The sequence below is a fragment of the Cherax quadricarinatus genome, chromosome 73 (genome assembly GCF_038502225.1).
Source record: "Cherax quadricarinatus isolate ZL_2023a chromosome 73, ASM3850222v1, whole genome shotgun sequence".
NCBI lineage: Eukaryota > Metazoa > Arthropoda > Malacostraca > Decapoda > Parastacidae > Cherax > Cherax quadricarinatus.
This window is the reverse complement of record NC_091364.1, coordinates 4,011,355-4,028,549: the sequence shown is the minus strand read 5'-3', so window position 1 is coordinate 4,028,549 and position 17,195 is coordinate 4,011,355. Positions and strand designations below refer to the sequence as shown.

General features: G+C 42.7%; 1 protein-coding gene across 2 annotated transcripts in view; it reads left to right on the top strand.

Annotated features, from left to right (window-relative positions):
• Nucleotides 1–2,616: 2,616 nt before the first annotated feature.
• The window catches only part of LOC128701133 (tubulin alpha-1 chain-like), a 55,338-nt gene continuing 40,759 nt past the window's right edge, over nucleotides 2,617–17,195 (top strand). For both annotated transcript variants that reach the window (XR_008408862.2, XM_053794718.2), the window contains exons 1-2: nucleotides 2,617–2,769; nucleotides 4,522–4,744. Coding sequence is in view for 1 of the 2 variants with exons in the window: in XM_053794718.2 (XP_053650693.1) it covers nucleotides 2,755–2,769; nucleotides 4,522–4,744 (238 nt within the window). In the remaining variant the exon portion in view is untranslated. The remainder of the gene's footprint in view (nucleotides 2,770–4,521; nucleotides 4,745–17,195) is intronic.

Genomic DNA, 17,195 nt, shown 5'->3' with positions numbered 1-17,195 from the left:
TCAACCAGATAACTGCTGCAGCATATGGGCGCCTGGCAAACCTGAGATTAGCATTCCGATACCTAAGTAAGGAATCTTTCAAGACACTGTATACCGTGTACGTCAGGCCCATACTGGAGTATGCAGCACCAGTTTGGAACCCGCACCGGGTCAAGCACGTTAAGAAATTAGAGAAAGTGCAAAAGTTTGCGACAAGGTTAGCTCCAGAGCTAAGGGGAATGTCCTATGAAGAAAGGTTGAGGGAAATCGGCCTGATGACACTGGAGGACAGGAGGGATAGGGGAGACATGATAACCACATACAAAATACTGCGTGGAATAGACAAGGTGGACAGAGACAAGATGTTCCAGAGAGGGGACACAGAAACAAGGGGTCATTCTTAGAAGTTGAAGACTGAGATGAGTCACAGGGATGTTAGGAAGCATTTCTTCAGTCATAAGAGTGGTCAGGAAGTGGAACAGTCTGGCGAGCGATGTAGTGGAGGCAGGAACCATACATAGCTTTAAGACGAGGTATGATAACGCTCATGGAGCAGGGAGAGAGAGGACCTAGTAGCGTTCAGTGAAGAGGCGGGGCCAGGAGCTGAGTCTCGACCCCTGCAACTACAATTAGGTGAGTACAATTAGGTGAGTACACTGTGTCAGTGGTTCACACACTCCATCTCTGACACACTGTGTCACTGGTTCACACACTCCATCTCTGACACACTGTGTCAGTGGTTCACACACTCCATCTCTGACACACTGTGTCACTGGTTCACACACTCCATCTCTGACACACTGTGTCAGTGGTCCACACACTCCATCTCTGACACACAGTGTCACTGGTTCACACACTCCATCTCTGACACACTGTGTCAGTGGTCCACACACTCCATCTCTGACACACTGTGTCAGTGGTCCACACACTCCATCTCTGACACACTGTGTCAGTGGTCCACACACTCCATCTCTGACACACTGTGTCAGTGGTCCACACACTCCATCTCTGACACACTGTGTCACTGGTTCACACACTCCATCTCTGACGCACTGTGTCAGTGGTCCACACACTCCATCTCTGACACACTGTGTCACTGGTTCACACACTCCATCTCTGACACACTGTGTCAGTGGTCCACACACTCCATCTCTGACACACTGTGTCACTGGTTCACACACTCCATCTCTGACACACTGTGTCAGTGATCCACACACTCCATCTCTGACACACTGTGTCACTGGTTCACACACTCCATCTCTGACACACTGTGTCAGTGGTCCACACACTCCATCTCTGACACACTGTGTCACTGGTTCACACACTCCATCTCTGACACACTGTGTCAGTGGTCCACACACTCCATCTCTGACACACTGTGTCACTGGTTCACACACTCCATCTCTGACACACTGTGTCAGTGGTCCACACACTCCATCTCTGACACACTGTGTCACTGGTTCACACACTCCATCTCTGACACACTGTGTCAGTGGTCCACACACTCCATCTCTGACACACTGTGTCACTGGTTCACACACTCCATCTCTGACACACTGTGTCAGTGGTCCACACACTCCATCTCTGACACACTGTGTCACTGGTTCACACACTCCATCTCTGACACACTGTGTCAGTGGTCCACACACTCCATCTCTGACACACTGTGTCACTGGTTCACACACTCCATCTCTGACACACTGTGTCACTGGTTCACACACTCCATCTCTGACACACTGTGTCAGTGGTTCACACACTCCATCTCTGACACACTGTGTCACTGGTTCACACACTCCATCTCTGACGCACTGTGTCAGTGCCCCACACACTCCATCTCTGACACACTGTGTCACTGGTTCACACACTCCATCTCTGACACACTGTGTCAGTGGTCCACACACTCCATCTCTGACACACAGTGTCACTGGTTCACACACTCCATCTCTGACACACTGTGTCAGTGGTCCACACACTCCATCTCTGACACACTGTGTCAGTGGTCCACACACTCCATCTCTGACACACTGTGTCACTGGTCCACACACTCCATCTCTGACACACTGTGTCAGTGGTCCACACACTCCATCTCTGACACACTGTGTCACTGGTCCACACACTCCATCTCTGACACACTGTGTCAGTGGTCCACACACTCCATCTCTGTCACATTGCTGCATTCTTCTGCAGGTGTTTTACTTACATTAACGTTCTGGCACAATACACCACAACCAGGTCACGAATTTCTGGAATTTGGAACGATTGAACATGCTGAAGAAACGATTATTTTAACCTTGATTTTTTTGAGAAATTATATTGTTTTAATGACATTTTTAATGCCAATTGTTCTATCTTGCACACACCAGTTGATGGAAAAAAAATACTTTTGATCTATAATGTAAATTCCCTAATCAATTTTATGATTTTTTCTTTTGCAAAGTCAGTTATGTTTGAAGACACTAGTGAAAATATGTAGGTACTGTCTATTCAAGCCCCGCCCCACAATGCTCAATCACGACTTCTCATTGGTGGAGAGTAAGGGCAAGGGGTTTTGATTGGCTGGGCGGCTAGGTAAGGTGTGGACGGTGGTAAGGGTGGCAAGGGTGTGTGGGTGGCAGCAGTGCCAGTGGCAGCAGTGCCAGTCAGCGGAGTGCTCACCCAGCGACAAGTGCCTTCCTCCCCAATCCTCCCCTGGCACACACTAATACATTCTCCCCAGACCTACGGATACTTCCATCGCTGATCTAAGTCCAGGACACTTCCCTGACGAGTTTGAAGATGGTCAGCGGAGGGGTGAGTTAGAGAGAGTTACCTCTGTGTGTGTGTGTGTGTGTGTGTGTGTGTGGAGACTTCAAGTTGTTGTTGCAAAGGTATTACGTGTGCATTGATTAACTTTCTTACACTGGCAGACCTACGTTCCATCCACCACACGGGCATTACTCAGTGTTTTGCATTATACATACATTGTGCATTTGAAAGTGGTCTGTTCATAGTAACTGAAATAGTGCATTAGTATTTATAAATGGTTCAGTGTTATATCTCTGAGTAGCACACACACACACACACACACACACAGTGGTCAGGAGCTGTGAATCGACCCCTGCAACCACAACTAGGTGAGTACACAAACCACGGTTGTTAGTACAATTGGCGACGGCTTAAGACTAGTAACAAGCTCCAGGTAGCCTTGGACAAGCTCTAAATACAGTAAAAAATGGCTACCAGAGTTCTAGTTAAATAAGCGCAAGGCCATAAAAATTGGGCAAAGGAGAGAGAGAATAGCGGTGACGGAATACAGCTTCAGAGGTGAGAAATCTCTAAATATCGCTCAAGGAGAGAGATCTTGAAGTAAGCATCTCACTGAACATATCGCCAGAAGTGTACATAAACGGCATAATAAGGGCAGCATATGGGCCAACAGGCCTGCTGCAGTGTTCCTCCTTTCTTATGTTCTTATGTTCTTATATGCGAGGTTAGCTAATTTTGAAACTGCCTTTAGAGGCCTTAACAAGGAATCTTTTAGGGTACTGTACACTGCAAGTATTAGGTCTATCAGGAAGTATGTAACACCAGCTTGGAGCTCTCATCTGACCAAACATGTTCAGACTAGATAAGGACTAGAGGTTTGAAACAAGACTGCTCCAGGAATCGAACTACGAGGAGAGATTAAAATGATTCATTGTGATGACCTTAGTAGATAGAATGACTAAAGGAAACGTAATTACGAAGTAGAAGACACTCGGAAAATCTGCAGATACGAACAAACTATTGAAATGCGAGGCACAAGGGTTAGGGGTCACTGGTGAAAGCTAGAGACACATGAGCCAGGGCAGAAGTTAGAAAATACTTTTCAATCTCGTGGTGGTAAACAAGTGGAACGACCTTTATGAGGAAGTGGTGAAATTTAGTAAATAATCTGGGGACAAATAATAGCTACCTTGTTCAGTTTAAGAGGAGGGGCCAGGAGATGAGACTCGACCCCTAACGTTCATTTCACCTTTACAAACACACCCAAATCTCTCTCTCTCTCTCTCTCTCTCTCTCTCTCTCTCTCACACACACACACACTAGGTACTTCAGTAGGTAAGGAAGCACATGATAATTACTAGGAGCGGCTCGCTAAAGACATCTACGTTTACCATCTTCACACATAGGCGCTTTAGATTGTGTGGGAGCCCTGATTTCCATATAACCACTATATCTGGCCTACAACAGCACAAAAGTAACAGTATCTGACATACGTTACAGACCTTTTCGTTTATGTAACAAAGTAGATCAGTTAACCCATCTCAAACATAAATAACCAGTGGACTATCAAAGAATCTTCCTAAAAATAACCACCCTGAAAATACTCAATTTCTTCCATTAAAATATTCAGTTTAAGGGACCTTGCCGCTTCCCTGACTTCGCTTCCCTTCCATCCTGCTTCATGTACCTATGAATGCAATGCTACTTGTTTTATCTTTACTTAATACAAAATTTAGCTCAGGAAAAGATTTATCAAGTTGTGATGATTACGATACGTCTTTAACTTCCTGCCGCCAGCGAGAATGTATCAGCATCCACGTGGGACAGGCCGGGGTGCAGATGGGAAATGCCTGTTGGGAGCTTTACTGCCTGGAACATGGCATCCAGCCAGACGGAATGATGCCCTCCGATGAGACGATCGGCTACGGTGATGACTCGTTCAACACATTCTTCAGTGAGACTAGAAATGGCAAGCACGTCCCCAGGGCGGTCTTTGTTGATCTGGAGCCCACTGTTGTTGGTAAGTTTCCTTGCATGCTTGGTGGCACCAGTGGGATCCGGAGCCCACTGCTGTTAACATGTACACTTCTTTCTTTCTTTCAACACACCGGCCGTATCCCACCGAGGTGGGGTGGCCCAAAAGGAAAAACAAAAGTTTCTCCTTTTACATTTAGTAATATATACAGGAGAAGAGGTTACTAGCCCCTTGCTCCCGGCATTTTAGTCGCCTCTTACAACACGCATGGCTTACGGAGGAAGAATTCTGTTCCACTTCCCCATGGAGATAAGAGGAAATAAACAAGAATAAGAACTAGAAAGAAAATAGAAGAAAACCCAGAGGGGTGCGTATATATGTGCTTGTACATGTATGTGTAGTGTGACCTAAGTGTAAGTAGAAGTAGCAAGACGTACCTGAAATCTTGCATGTTCATGAGACAGAAAAAAGGACACCAGCAATCCTACCATCATGTAAAACAATTACAGGCTTTCGTTTTACACTCACTTGGCAGGACGGTAGTACCTCCCTGGGCGGTTGCTGTCTACCAACCTACTACCTATACATGTACACTTGGATACTTTAAATTGTATTCACAAACCGAGATGATGTTTGCCGCTGAGTTTGTAAAGTTATCGTAAATGATCTCTAACGCATTGTGAATTTACATCTAGTGGCTTGTATACAAGAATAAACAATTTTTGTTTTTCGACTTCCACTTCCAGCGCTTCGACTACATTATGTGTGATGTTAGGCGGACTCAAAGCATATGAGAACTTTTAACGTATCGAACTATCCCACCTTGTGATTTTTTTTTCTGTCGTATCTCATACAAATATATCCCAACATCTATATTTTGTCATCCCATGCAGATTATTTCGTTCAGTGATGAGTGTTGCAAGACCTTGTAAGACAGTAGTCTTAGTTTTCATCAGTGCGTTTTGTAAATTTATTGATTAGGTCTAAACGAACGAATTAAAATAGACAATACTTATGAAACCTACTTTTTGCTTCTGTTATATAAAGGCAGCCTTGGTTCTGCTCAAGAATGGCTATACATACATTATTACTTATAGCAATATTAGCCTTTGCATTAGATGGACTCCTAAGCTAATAGTAAGACAGTGTTAATGCCTGTGGCTGCTACTTTCTTGTTGGCAGGTGAGAGGTGTACCTCACCAGGAGGTAACCTTGATGGCAAGTGAAGGTGAATACACTATACGAGGTGTACCTCGCCCTGAGGTAACCTTGATGGCAAGTGAAGGTGAATACACTATACGAGATGTACCTCGCCAGGAGGTAACCTTGATGGCAAGTGAAGGTGAATACACTATACAAGGTGTACCTCGCCAGGAGGTAACCTTGATGGCAAGTGAAGGTGAATACACTATACGAGGTGTACCTCGCCAGGAGGTAACCTTGATGGCAAGTGAAGGTGAATACATTATACGAGGTGTACCTCGCCAGGAGGTAACCTTGATGGCAAGTGAAGGTGAATACACTATACGAGGTGTACCTCACCCTGAGGTAACCTTGATGGCAAGTGAAGGTGAATACACTATACGAGGTGTACCTCGCCAGGAGGTAACCTTGATGGCAAGTGAAGGTGAATACACTATACGAGATGTACCTCGCCAGGAGGTAACCTTGATGGCAAGTGAAGGTGAATACACTATACGAGGTGTACCTCGCCCTGAGGTAACCTTGATGGCAAGTGAAGGTGAATACATTATACGAGGTGTACCTCGCCAGGAGGTAACCTTGATGGCAAGTGAAGGTGAATACACTATACGAGGTGTACCTCACCCTGAGGTAACCTTGATGGCAAGTGAAGGTGAATACACTATACGAGGTGTACCTCGCCAGGAGGTAACCTTGATGGCAAGTGAAGGTGAATACACTATACGAGGTGTACCTCGCCAGGAGGTAACCTTGATGGCAAGTGAAGGTGAATACACTATACGAGGTGTAGCTCGCCAGGAGGTAACCTTGATGGCAAGTGAAGGTGAATACACTATACGAGGTGTACCTCGCCAGGAGGTAACCTTGATGGCAAGTGAAGGTGAATACACTATACGAGGTGTACCTCGCCAGGAGGTAACCTTGATGGCAAGTGAAGGTGAATACACTATACGAGGTGTACCTCGCCAGGAGGTAACCTTGATGGCAAGTGAAGGTGAATACACTATACGAGGTGTAGCTCGCCAGGAGGTAACCTTGATGGCAAGTGAAGGTGAATACACTATACGAGGTGTACCTCACCCTGAGGTAACCTTGATGGCAAGTGAAGGTGAATACACTATACGAGGTGTACCTCGCCAGGAGGTAACCTTGATGGCAAGTGAAGGTGAATACACTATACGAGGTGTACCTCACCCTGAGGTAACCTTGATGGCAAGTGAAGGTGAATACACTATACGAGGTGTACCTCGCCCTGAGGTAACCTTGATGGCAAGTGAAGGTGAATACACTATACGAGGTGTACCTCGCCAGGAGGTAACCTTGATGGCAAGTGAAGGTGAATACACTATACGAGGTGTACCTCGCCAGGAGATAATCTTGATGGCAAGTGAAGGTGAATACACTATACGAGGTGTACCTCGCCAGGAGGTAACCTTGTATATATTAATATACAACTAGATTAGGCTTACTCAAGTACCCGAAGTTTCACTGCTAGCAATAATTGAGACAGCTGTCAGAATGTCCACATGTGGGCCCAATACAATGAAATAAATATGTACATCTAATGCTGGAACAACCACAGATCATTGTTATTTTGAGTGGACGCACAATGCTAGGCAGCAAACTCGTCAAAATATAGAAAGTAGGACATACGTAAAGCGGCCTACATATTTCTTCTGAATGAATATACAGCCAAACACATGCAACAGTGACGTGATTTACAAAATATATTTTATTGTTTTTGCTTGGCTTAAGACCTTGAATGTTTGCAAGAAATCAATGAGGTTTATTTATTTTTGATGGATTTTTTGTTTGTGTCAGTGTCTATAATTACCGCTTTGATTTTGTGGTAGTTGATTTTCCGCTTTTTAAACAGCCTGTTGAATCATAGCACTACTCTGATAGGAAAAAAAACTACCGGTTTAGTGCTCTAGCTAACATGGCTGTGAGAATTTCGTGATTTGTTTTCTAATTTCTTCCCACTCCGGCCTTTTTTTTCTCTTCGTCTCCCTCCTAACCATTCATTACTTGTTACCTCAGTCCTATAATAAAGTTAATTATGTAGTCTGGAGTCCCCAAGCGAGCCTTCAGTCAAGTCACTTCCCTCGTTCATCTGCAGGGCCCTCCCACGGTAAGTCATGTCGCCTGGGGTTAATTGTTCACCTCACCTTCCCCAGGTGACTTGTGTCTCCTGTCTGCATACATCATGTAAACATGACCTACCTCGCCTGGCAAATGTAGGGTAGAGAGTTTGCATTTTTAGACGTGAAATTTGGTCGATCTTCAGCCACAGAGGCAATGGCTTCCACATTCTCATCTATGTCACTAGTCACCACCGACTGTAGAAGTCCACACTAGCAGTTTCTTTTTGCCACACACCTGCCTAAGGAGACGTGGAAAGTCGTATGAACGACGGAAATGAAATTCATGAAAAAGTGGGCGGCAGTCGAACTTGAGGCATTAAAGGGGCAAGAGCTAGATCTTCACCTGTGGTGCTGTTGTTGGTGAGGGAAAGGTGGCTATTAAAAAACATGGAACTGACGTTGCAGATGGTGACGCAATGCAGACATTGCCTAAATGTGATAGGTTGTCGCCTTCCTATTTTAACCAACATGGCTGTGGTAGAACACAAGATTCGTATACAATAAGCCACGAATTTGACCTCCGTCCAAAGTTACACGCATATAAACATGACTCATAAAACCATCCTATTATAAGCTACATGAAAGGGCCATGGTTCGAGTCCTTACCCATCTTATGTTAATTCATTGACATTTGTTTATTACGACTTATCTTGGACACACACACACACACACACACACACACACACACACACACACACACACACACACACACACACACACACACACACACACACACACACACACACACACACACCACATATATATATGTTTAGAATTCGCAGAACAGGCAAAATGACTAATTTCTGATCGAAGGAGACTCGAACGTAGGGTCGAGTCTCCTTCGACCAGAGATTAGTGTTAACGCATTATTCCTTCAAGGACGAACCAATAGTCAAGCATGCAAGTATAACTAGCAACAGTGGAACATACTCCTGTGTATGATAGTCATTTCCCCCTGGCCAGGCCCTCCTCCAGCGCTCATAGGATCAATACAGTGTTATAACTGGGGAGCAGCGCTGGTAATCTTCAGTAAGGGTGGAAAAGCTGTGTAATTGGCGTCCTTGGGGCGCTATTTGGGGAGGTAGGTAGCGTCTCACTGGGCTCCCTAGGAGCTACATGTTGCGCAGTAGTTTCGTTCTCCTTCTCATTGGTGGGCGAAACGTTTCTTTACTTTAGTTACCTAACATTGTATACGTTTTATTCGAGTTATTTTTAGATACTTTCGTTCTGCTACTAAACATAGCAAAAATAATACACATATGTACAATACACACGCCTCGTATATACCACTTACACACCATATATATATATATATATATATATATATATATATATATATATATATATATATATATATATATATATATATATATATATATATATATATATATATATATATATATATATATATATATATATATATATATATATATACCCCTATATCCCTAATGGGGTGAGCGGGGAGTCACTGAAATAGCGTTTTGTTTGCTACTGAATGGACCTGAGTTCGATTCCTTAGCTAGAAGAGACTTATGGGAAAGTCTCCTAGCATCTGCTGCCCCTGTGCACCTAGCAGTTAATAAGTACCTAGGTGTTAGTCGACTTTTGTGGGTGGCATCCTGGGCATTATTATTATTATTATTATTATTATTATTATTATTATTATTATTATTATTATTATTATTATTATTATTATTATTATTATTGTTGTGATCTCTTCTTAAGTGGCTTGGATGACGGGTCTTGATCCTGGATCAAACCTGATTGGCTACCATTCCCCAGGGGTTCTTTGACTCCCGATGGATTTAGCGCTTCCCCATGAATGTAATTACGACCTTTGTGTCTATTTTTTTTGCCCTTTCTTCCATCTTGCTTACTCCATCTCTCCCTTACTCCCTCCTTCCTTCCTTCCTTCTCTCCCTCCTGACCTATCAAGGAGGGAGGGGTCAGGTCAGGCCACGTTGCACCAGTGATGATTTTTTTACTTCCGGGTTGCTATGCACGCAAGACGTTCGTGGTGTCTTCGTAGCGTGTACGTGTACTGTACGTGGTAAATACGGGGTGTGTATGTGTATTAGGCTTGTCGTATTTAGTAACATAATTAAGATAACTGAAATAAATCTTGCATAATCCTCTTGTGTATACCTACACGTTGGAAGAAGAGACATAAATGTAGTGTAATGTGATCTTTACTAACCACGTTTCGCTCATACAGTGACCTTTATCAAATCACGTGACTTGGTTGGTAGCGCACTCAGCTCCCACACTGTGTCTGGAGTTCCATCTCCAGTACGGATGGAAACACCTAGCATGTTTCCTTACACCTATTATCCCCTGTTCACCTAGCAGTAAGTAGGTACCTGGGTGTTAGTCGACTGGTATGGGTGGCACCCCGGGGGGGGGGGGTAGTATACCTCAGATAGGGCTGGAGCTTTGAAATAAGCTGAGGTAAGATAACAACTCTTGTAAAAATTGACTTGTCTAAAACAAATTGTGACATGATATCGTTTTTTTTTTCTTTCAAAGTATTGGTGAGATTATTTTTTGCTTAACGCAGTGAGTGTTTAGTGTAAATGATCGTACTAGCGCTCGTTAAATCGTATTGTGTACCTTACTCGAGTCACTCTTAATTACTAATGAAAAATAACGTAACTATACTTGTAAGAATTGCATAAATAGAATTCTTCAAATCACACGGAATTAACTAGGCGTTAGTTGCTGGTGGTTGTAATCTGCGTAAAGACTGAGGGAAGGTAAGCACCTCGGTCAGTCACCTCCAGGGTAAATTATCCTTCCTTGAGGTAAGTTCTTGGATGATGGTGGAGTTGATGGAGTGGAGGTCGAGGAGAGTGCGTGACGCTTCTTGACTACGCAACTGACTGGTACGATTTGACTAAATAACTGAATGGAACATCCTAACTACACACCTGAGTGGTACATCTTAACTACACACCTGAGTGGTTCATCTTAACTACACACCTGAGTGGTACATCTTAACTACACACCTGAGTGGTACTTCTTAACTACACACCTGAGTGGTACATCTTAACTACACACCTGAGTGGTTCATCTTAACTACACACCTGAGTGGTACATCTCAACTACACACCTGAGTGGTTCATCTTAACTACACACCTGAGTGGTACATCTCAACTACACACCTGAGTGGTTCATCTTAACTACACACCTGAGTGGTACATCTCAACTACACACCTGAGTGGTACATCTTAACTACACACCTGAGTGGTACATCTTAACTACACACCTGAGTGGTACATCTTAACTACACACCTGAGTACACCATCTTAACTACACACCTGAGTGGTACATCTTAACTACACACCTGAGTGGTACATCTTAACTACACACCTGAGTGGTACATCTTAACTACACACCTGAGTGGTACATCTCAACTACACACCTGAGTGGTACATCTTAACTACACATCTGAGTGGTAAATCTTAACTACACATCTGAGTGGTACATCTTAACTACACACCTGAGTACACCATCTTAACTACACACCTGAGTGGTACATCTTAACTACACACCTGAGTGGTACATCTTAACTACACACCTGAGTGGTACATCTTAACTACACACCTGAGTGGTACATCTTAACTACACACCTGAGTGGTAAATCTTAACTACACACCTGAGTGGTACATCTTAACTACACATCTGAGTGGTACATCTTAACTACACACCTGAGTACACCATCTTAACTACACACCTGAGTGGTACATCTTAACTACACATCTGAGTGGTACATCTTAACTACACACCTGAGTACACCATCTTAACTACACACCTGAGTGGTACATCTTAACTACACATCTGAGTGGTACATCTTAACTACACACCTGAGTACACCATCTTAACTACACACCTGAGTGGTACATCTTAACTACACATCTGAGTGGTACATCTTAACTACACACCTGAGTACACCATCTTAACTACACACCTGAGTGGTACATCTTAACTACACACCTGAGTGGTACATCTTAACTACACACCTGAGTGGTACATCTTAACTACACACCTGAGTACACCATCTTAACTACACACCTGAGTGGTACATCTTAACTACACACCTGAGTGGTACATCTTAACTACACACCTGAGTGGTACATCTTAACTACACACCTGAGTACACCATCTTAACTACACACCTGAGTGGTACATCTTAACTACACACCTGAGTGGTACATCTTAACTACACACCTGAGTACACCATCTTAACTACACATCTGAGTGGTACATCTTAACTACACATCTGAGTGGTACATCTTAACTACACACCTGAGTGGTGCATCTTAACTACACATCTGAGTGGTACATCTTAACTACACATCTGAGTGGTACATCTTAACTACACATCTGAGTGGTACATCTTAACTACACATCTGAGTGGTACATCTTAACTACACACCTGAGTGGTGCATCTTAACTACACATCTGAGTGGTGCATCTTAACTACACACCTGAGTGGTACATCTTAACTACACACCTGAGTACACCATCTTAACTACACACCTGAGTGGTACATCTTAACTACACATCTGAGTGGTACATCTTAACTACACACCTGAGTACACCATCTTAACTCCACACCTGAGTGGTACATCTTAACTACACACCTGAGTACACCATCTTAACTACACACCTGAGTGGTACATCTTAACTACACATCTGAGTGGTACATCTTAACTACACACCTGAGTACACCATCTTAACTACACATCTGAGTGGTACATCTTAACTACACACCTGAGTGGTACATCTTAACTACACATCTGAGTGGTACATCTTAACTACACACCTGAGTACACCATCTTAACTACACACCTGAGTGGTACATCTTAACTACACACCTGAGTGGTACATCTTAACTACACATCTGAGTGGTACATCTTAACTACACACCTGAGTGGTACATCTTAACTACACACCTGAGTGGTACATCTTAACTACACACCTGAGTGGTACATCTTAACTACACATCTGAGTGGTACATCTTAACTACACACCTGAGTGGTACATCTTAACTACACATCTGAGTGGTACATCTTAACTACACACCTGAGTGGTACATCTTAACTACACACCTGAGTGGTACATCTTAACTACACATCTGAGTGGTAAATCTTAACTACACATCTGAGTGGTACATCTTAACTACACACCTGAGTGGTACATCTCAACTACACACCTGAGTGGTACATCTTAACTACACACCTGAGTGGTACATCTTAACTACACATCTGAGTGGTAAATCTTAACTACACATCTGAGTGGTACATCTTAACTACACACCTGAGTGGTACATCTTAACTACACACCTGAGTGGTACATCTTAACTACACACCTGAGTGGTACATCTTAACTACACACCTGAGTGGTACATCTTAACTACACACCTGAGTACACCATCTTAACTACACACCTGAGTGGTACATCTTAACTACACACCTGAGTGGTACATCTTAACTACACACCTGAGTGGTACATCTTAACTACACACCTGAGTGGTACATCTTAACTACACACCTGAGTGGTACATCTTAACTACACACCTGAGTACACCATCTTAACTACACACCTGAGTGGTACATCTTAACTACACACCTGAGTGGTACATCTTAACTACACACCTGAGTACACCATCTTAACTACACACCTGAGTGGTACATCTTAACTACACACCTGAGTGGTACATCTTAACTACACATCTGAGTGGTAAATCTTAACTACACATCTGAGTGGTACATCTTAACTACACACCTGAGTACACCATCTTAACTACACACCTGAGTGGTACATCTTAACTACACATCTGAGTGGTACATCTTAACTACACACCTGAGTACACCATCTTAACTACACACCTGAGTGGTACATCTTAACTACACACCTGAGTACACCATCTTAACTACACACCTGAGTGGTACATCTTAACTACACATCTGAGTGGTACATCTTAACTACACACCTGAGTACACCATCTTAACTACACACCTGAGTGGTACATCTTAACTACACATCTGAGTGGTAAATCTTAACTACACATCTGAGTGGTACATCTTAACTACACACCTGAGTACACCATCTTAACTACACACCTGAGTGGTACATCTTAACTACACACCTGAGTACACCATCTTAACTACACACCTGAGTGGTACATCTTAACTACACACCTGAGTGGTACATCTTAACTACACACCTGAGTGGTACATCTTAACTACACACCTGAGTGGTACATCTTAACTACACACCTGAGTGGCAGCCAGTACAGACGATACTTTCATATCCCTTCATGGTCATCATTTCTAACACTGCTTCAACTCTTCACTAAGTTACCTCATTCTCATTTACATCTAATATAATCGAGTTGTAAACAGCTTAAAAAAAAGGTTCCGTGAGTATAGCTAATTATTATTCAGCGGAATTATTACCGCATTAATACACTTCTTAAACACTTTTAGAAAACCATTAATACAAACTTTAATTTTTGCCATTTTGTTTTCACTGTTTTCTTTTCTCTTGGTGTCTGGACTGTATTACAGGATGTATACACTGAGAGGTGTATTTCTCTCAGCGTGTATACATTAAGAGTTTACTTTGTACCCTATTTTTAAGATTAAAAATTATTTTTCTCTTGTGGTGAAAGGGTTACGAGCAGCCTTAATGACTTTCTTGTAGTTAAAAGTCTTTAAACTTCGTTAATCAACCAACCGTTAGATCCTCAGAGCCATATGGGGGCCAAGTCTTAACTAATTCTTAAGCGTTATGAATGAAGCAAGTCTTAAGTTATTTACATTAATAGTTAACCTTGCAAGAGTGATTAACTTGATTAGAAATATAGTACAGAAGACGTGAAAGTAAATTTGAGGTGAAATTCGAGCATTAAGATATGTTTAAATGCATTTGAATTTGTGAAAATGGGCTGAAGGATATAATGTAATTGGTACTGGTTGTGTGGGTGTTCCGAGTGATGTCTCTCCTTGAAAGCTAACTTCAAGAATTTCTCATAAATATTTGTGGTTTGTGCTACAGAATAGCATATGAAGTTCTTGGAAGACTTTACCTTAGTAAGAGGGACTTACTTGTTTAACAGTAATGCAGTGTAAACTGTGGTGAGGTTGACAACGACACCAGAAATCTGGAAAAAGGGAACGACGGCAGATTCCCTTCAAGTATTTTAGAGACTGTTAATTGCAACGATAGTAAGGAAATAAAAACTACCATTGGATATGGATCGTGACTTCGCTGCAGATCATCGGCAAAGAAAAGACTTGAGACATGAAAGAGGTTTAGGAGTCTACCTGGAAATTGTGTCTCGGGGCAAAGATTCTCGGCCCGGTCCATGACCAGGGAGTGTCTAATATGAGTAAAAACGAAGAAAATCAAGTCTCGCAGAAACGATTTCGTAAATGTAATGAAGCGGTGATGATCTCAGTGAAGCCGACCTGGGTCTGTATTTCCAAGTCATTGGTAACCAGACGGATGCACTGAATTGTCCTAAACAACATAGGGCAGCACTGTTGCATACACACCTGCTAGGGGAGTGTCAGAAGATCGCAGCTATTGTCCATCAGGAAGTACAAAAATGAAAAGCCGCTGTACTGAAAGCCTTTGTATTGATGAAGACTAAATACCATCAAAAGTTTTATGACCTCCGTCAGTTTTCTTTCAAAAATGTGGGTTATTTGTGAACGTGCATGTGTATTCTTATTGCTCACGTATGTTCTACTGACCTGATAAAACCCACTGTGAGGGCAAAACGTTGTAGTTAATAGTTGTATCCTTTGTATGAGCAAAACATTGTGGCAAAAAAAATATATTCACTAAATCTGAGTACCATTTGCCTCACCTAGTCGCAATTTGTATGGTTTTCCAATTGCCAAAGATTGTTCCTGCACACTCTGTCTTCCACTCCACCCGCGGCTCCTGGGTTCGACTCCCAGAAACACATCAGGGATCAGTGTCGGTAATCTCACAGACAATACCACTTGGTATTGTCTGTGTGATTACCAGCCTGGGTTGCAATCTTTCCTTATGTAAGTCGGACCTGGGTCCTTTTGCACGTCCAGCGTTCGTGATCGATACCCTGAAAGGAATGGGAGAAAGGAAGAAATGGAGAAGGCAAGGAATTAGAGAAAGGAAGGACTAGGAGAAAGAGAGAAATAAAAATGAAAAATTGAATGTAAAAGAGTTGGAAAGGAAGGGAGAGGGATAGGAAAGGATTGAAAGAGAGTGAGGTAAGGAGATATGTAAAGAAAATATGGATTCAAGGAACAAAGGTAAGGGGGGAGAGAGGAAGGAAAGAACAATATAAGGGTTAAGAAAGGGACTACAGGGGAGCAGAAAGTGGGACAGAGAAAAGAGAATTATAGGTGCTACACACGGTAGATGGTATGGAGAAGGAGCATGGGAACAATCGCGGAAAAAATGGACAGAGAGAGAAGAGAAAATTAATAAGGGGTAAAAGTAAGGGAATAGTGTAAATGGAGGCAATCTTTCATGGCACCTACAGATAAAAACATCGTACAGATAAAAACGTCGTATTGTAGTTTGTGTGTCCAGTCTTCTTGGGGGCTGTAGAAGACTATTTCTCTCACTGTCTCCCATTATTTACACCTCCTCACTTCAACCTGTGCTCTTCCCAATGAACCATACTTAATTACGTATATATTTAAAAAATACCTTGAACTATAACTTCTTGCTTATAAATAGCATTTGAGGATTTTCTGTAATTTATAATTTTTAATATGTGGCACAAAATAATAAATTAATGGGAGCGACAAGCTTAATCAAATATAAGTGGGCTTTTACGAAATATTTATGGAACATTTGATAGGGGTGAGGTGAACCTGGGTTGGTTTCAGGCAGGGCGAGACGTATGGGTAAGTCTCCTTACCCACTGCAGGACCCGTTCGATATGTAATAAGTAGGTACATGAGTGTTAGTCGAATATTGCAGGCGGCAGCCTTGGTGGTGGCAACATACCTCAGATATGAGTGGCCTCTGAAATAAACTGAGGTAATAGGGCTTGGAATGTAAATGGAAGCCTTGTTTTGTAAACTCTTGAATTTACAAGCTATGAGCTGCCTGGATAAAGACGGAAATGCAGTTTAATACGA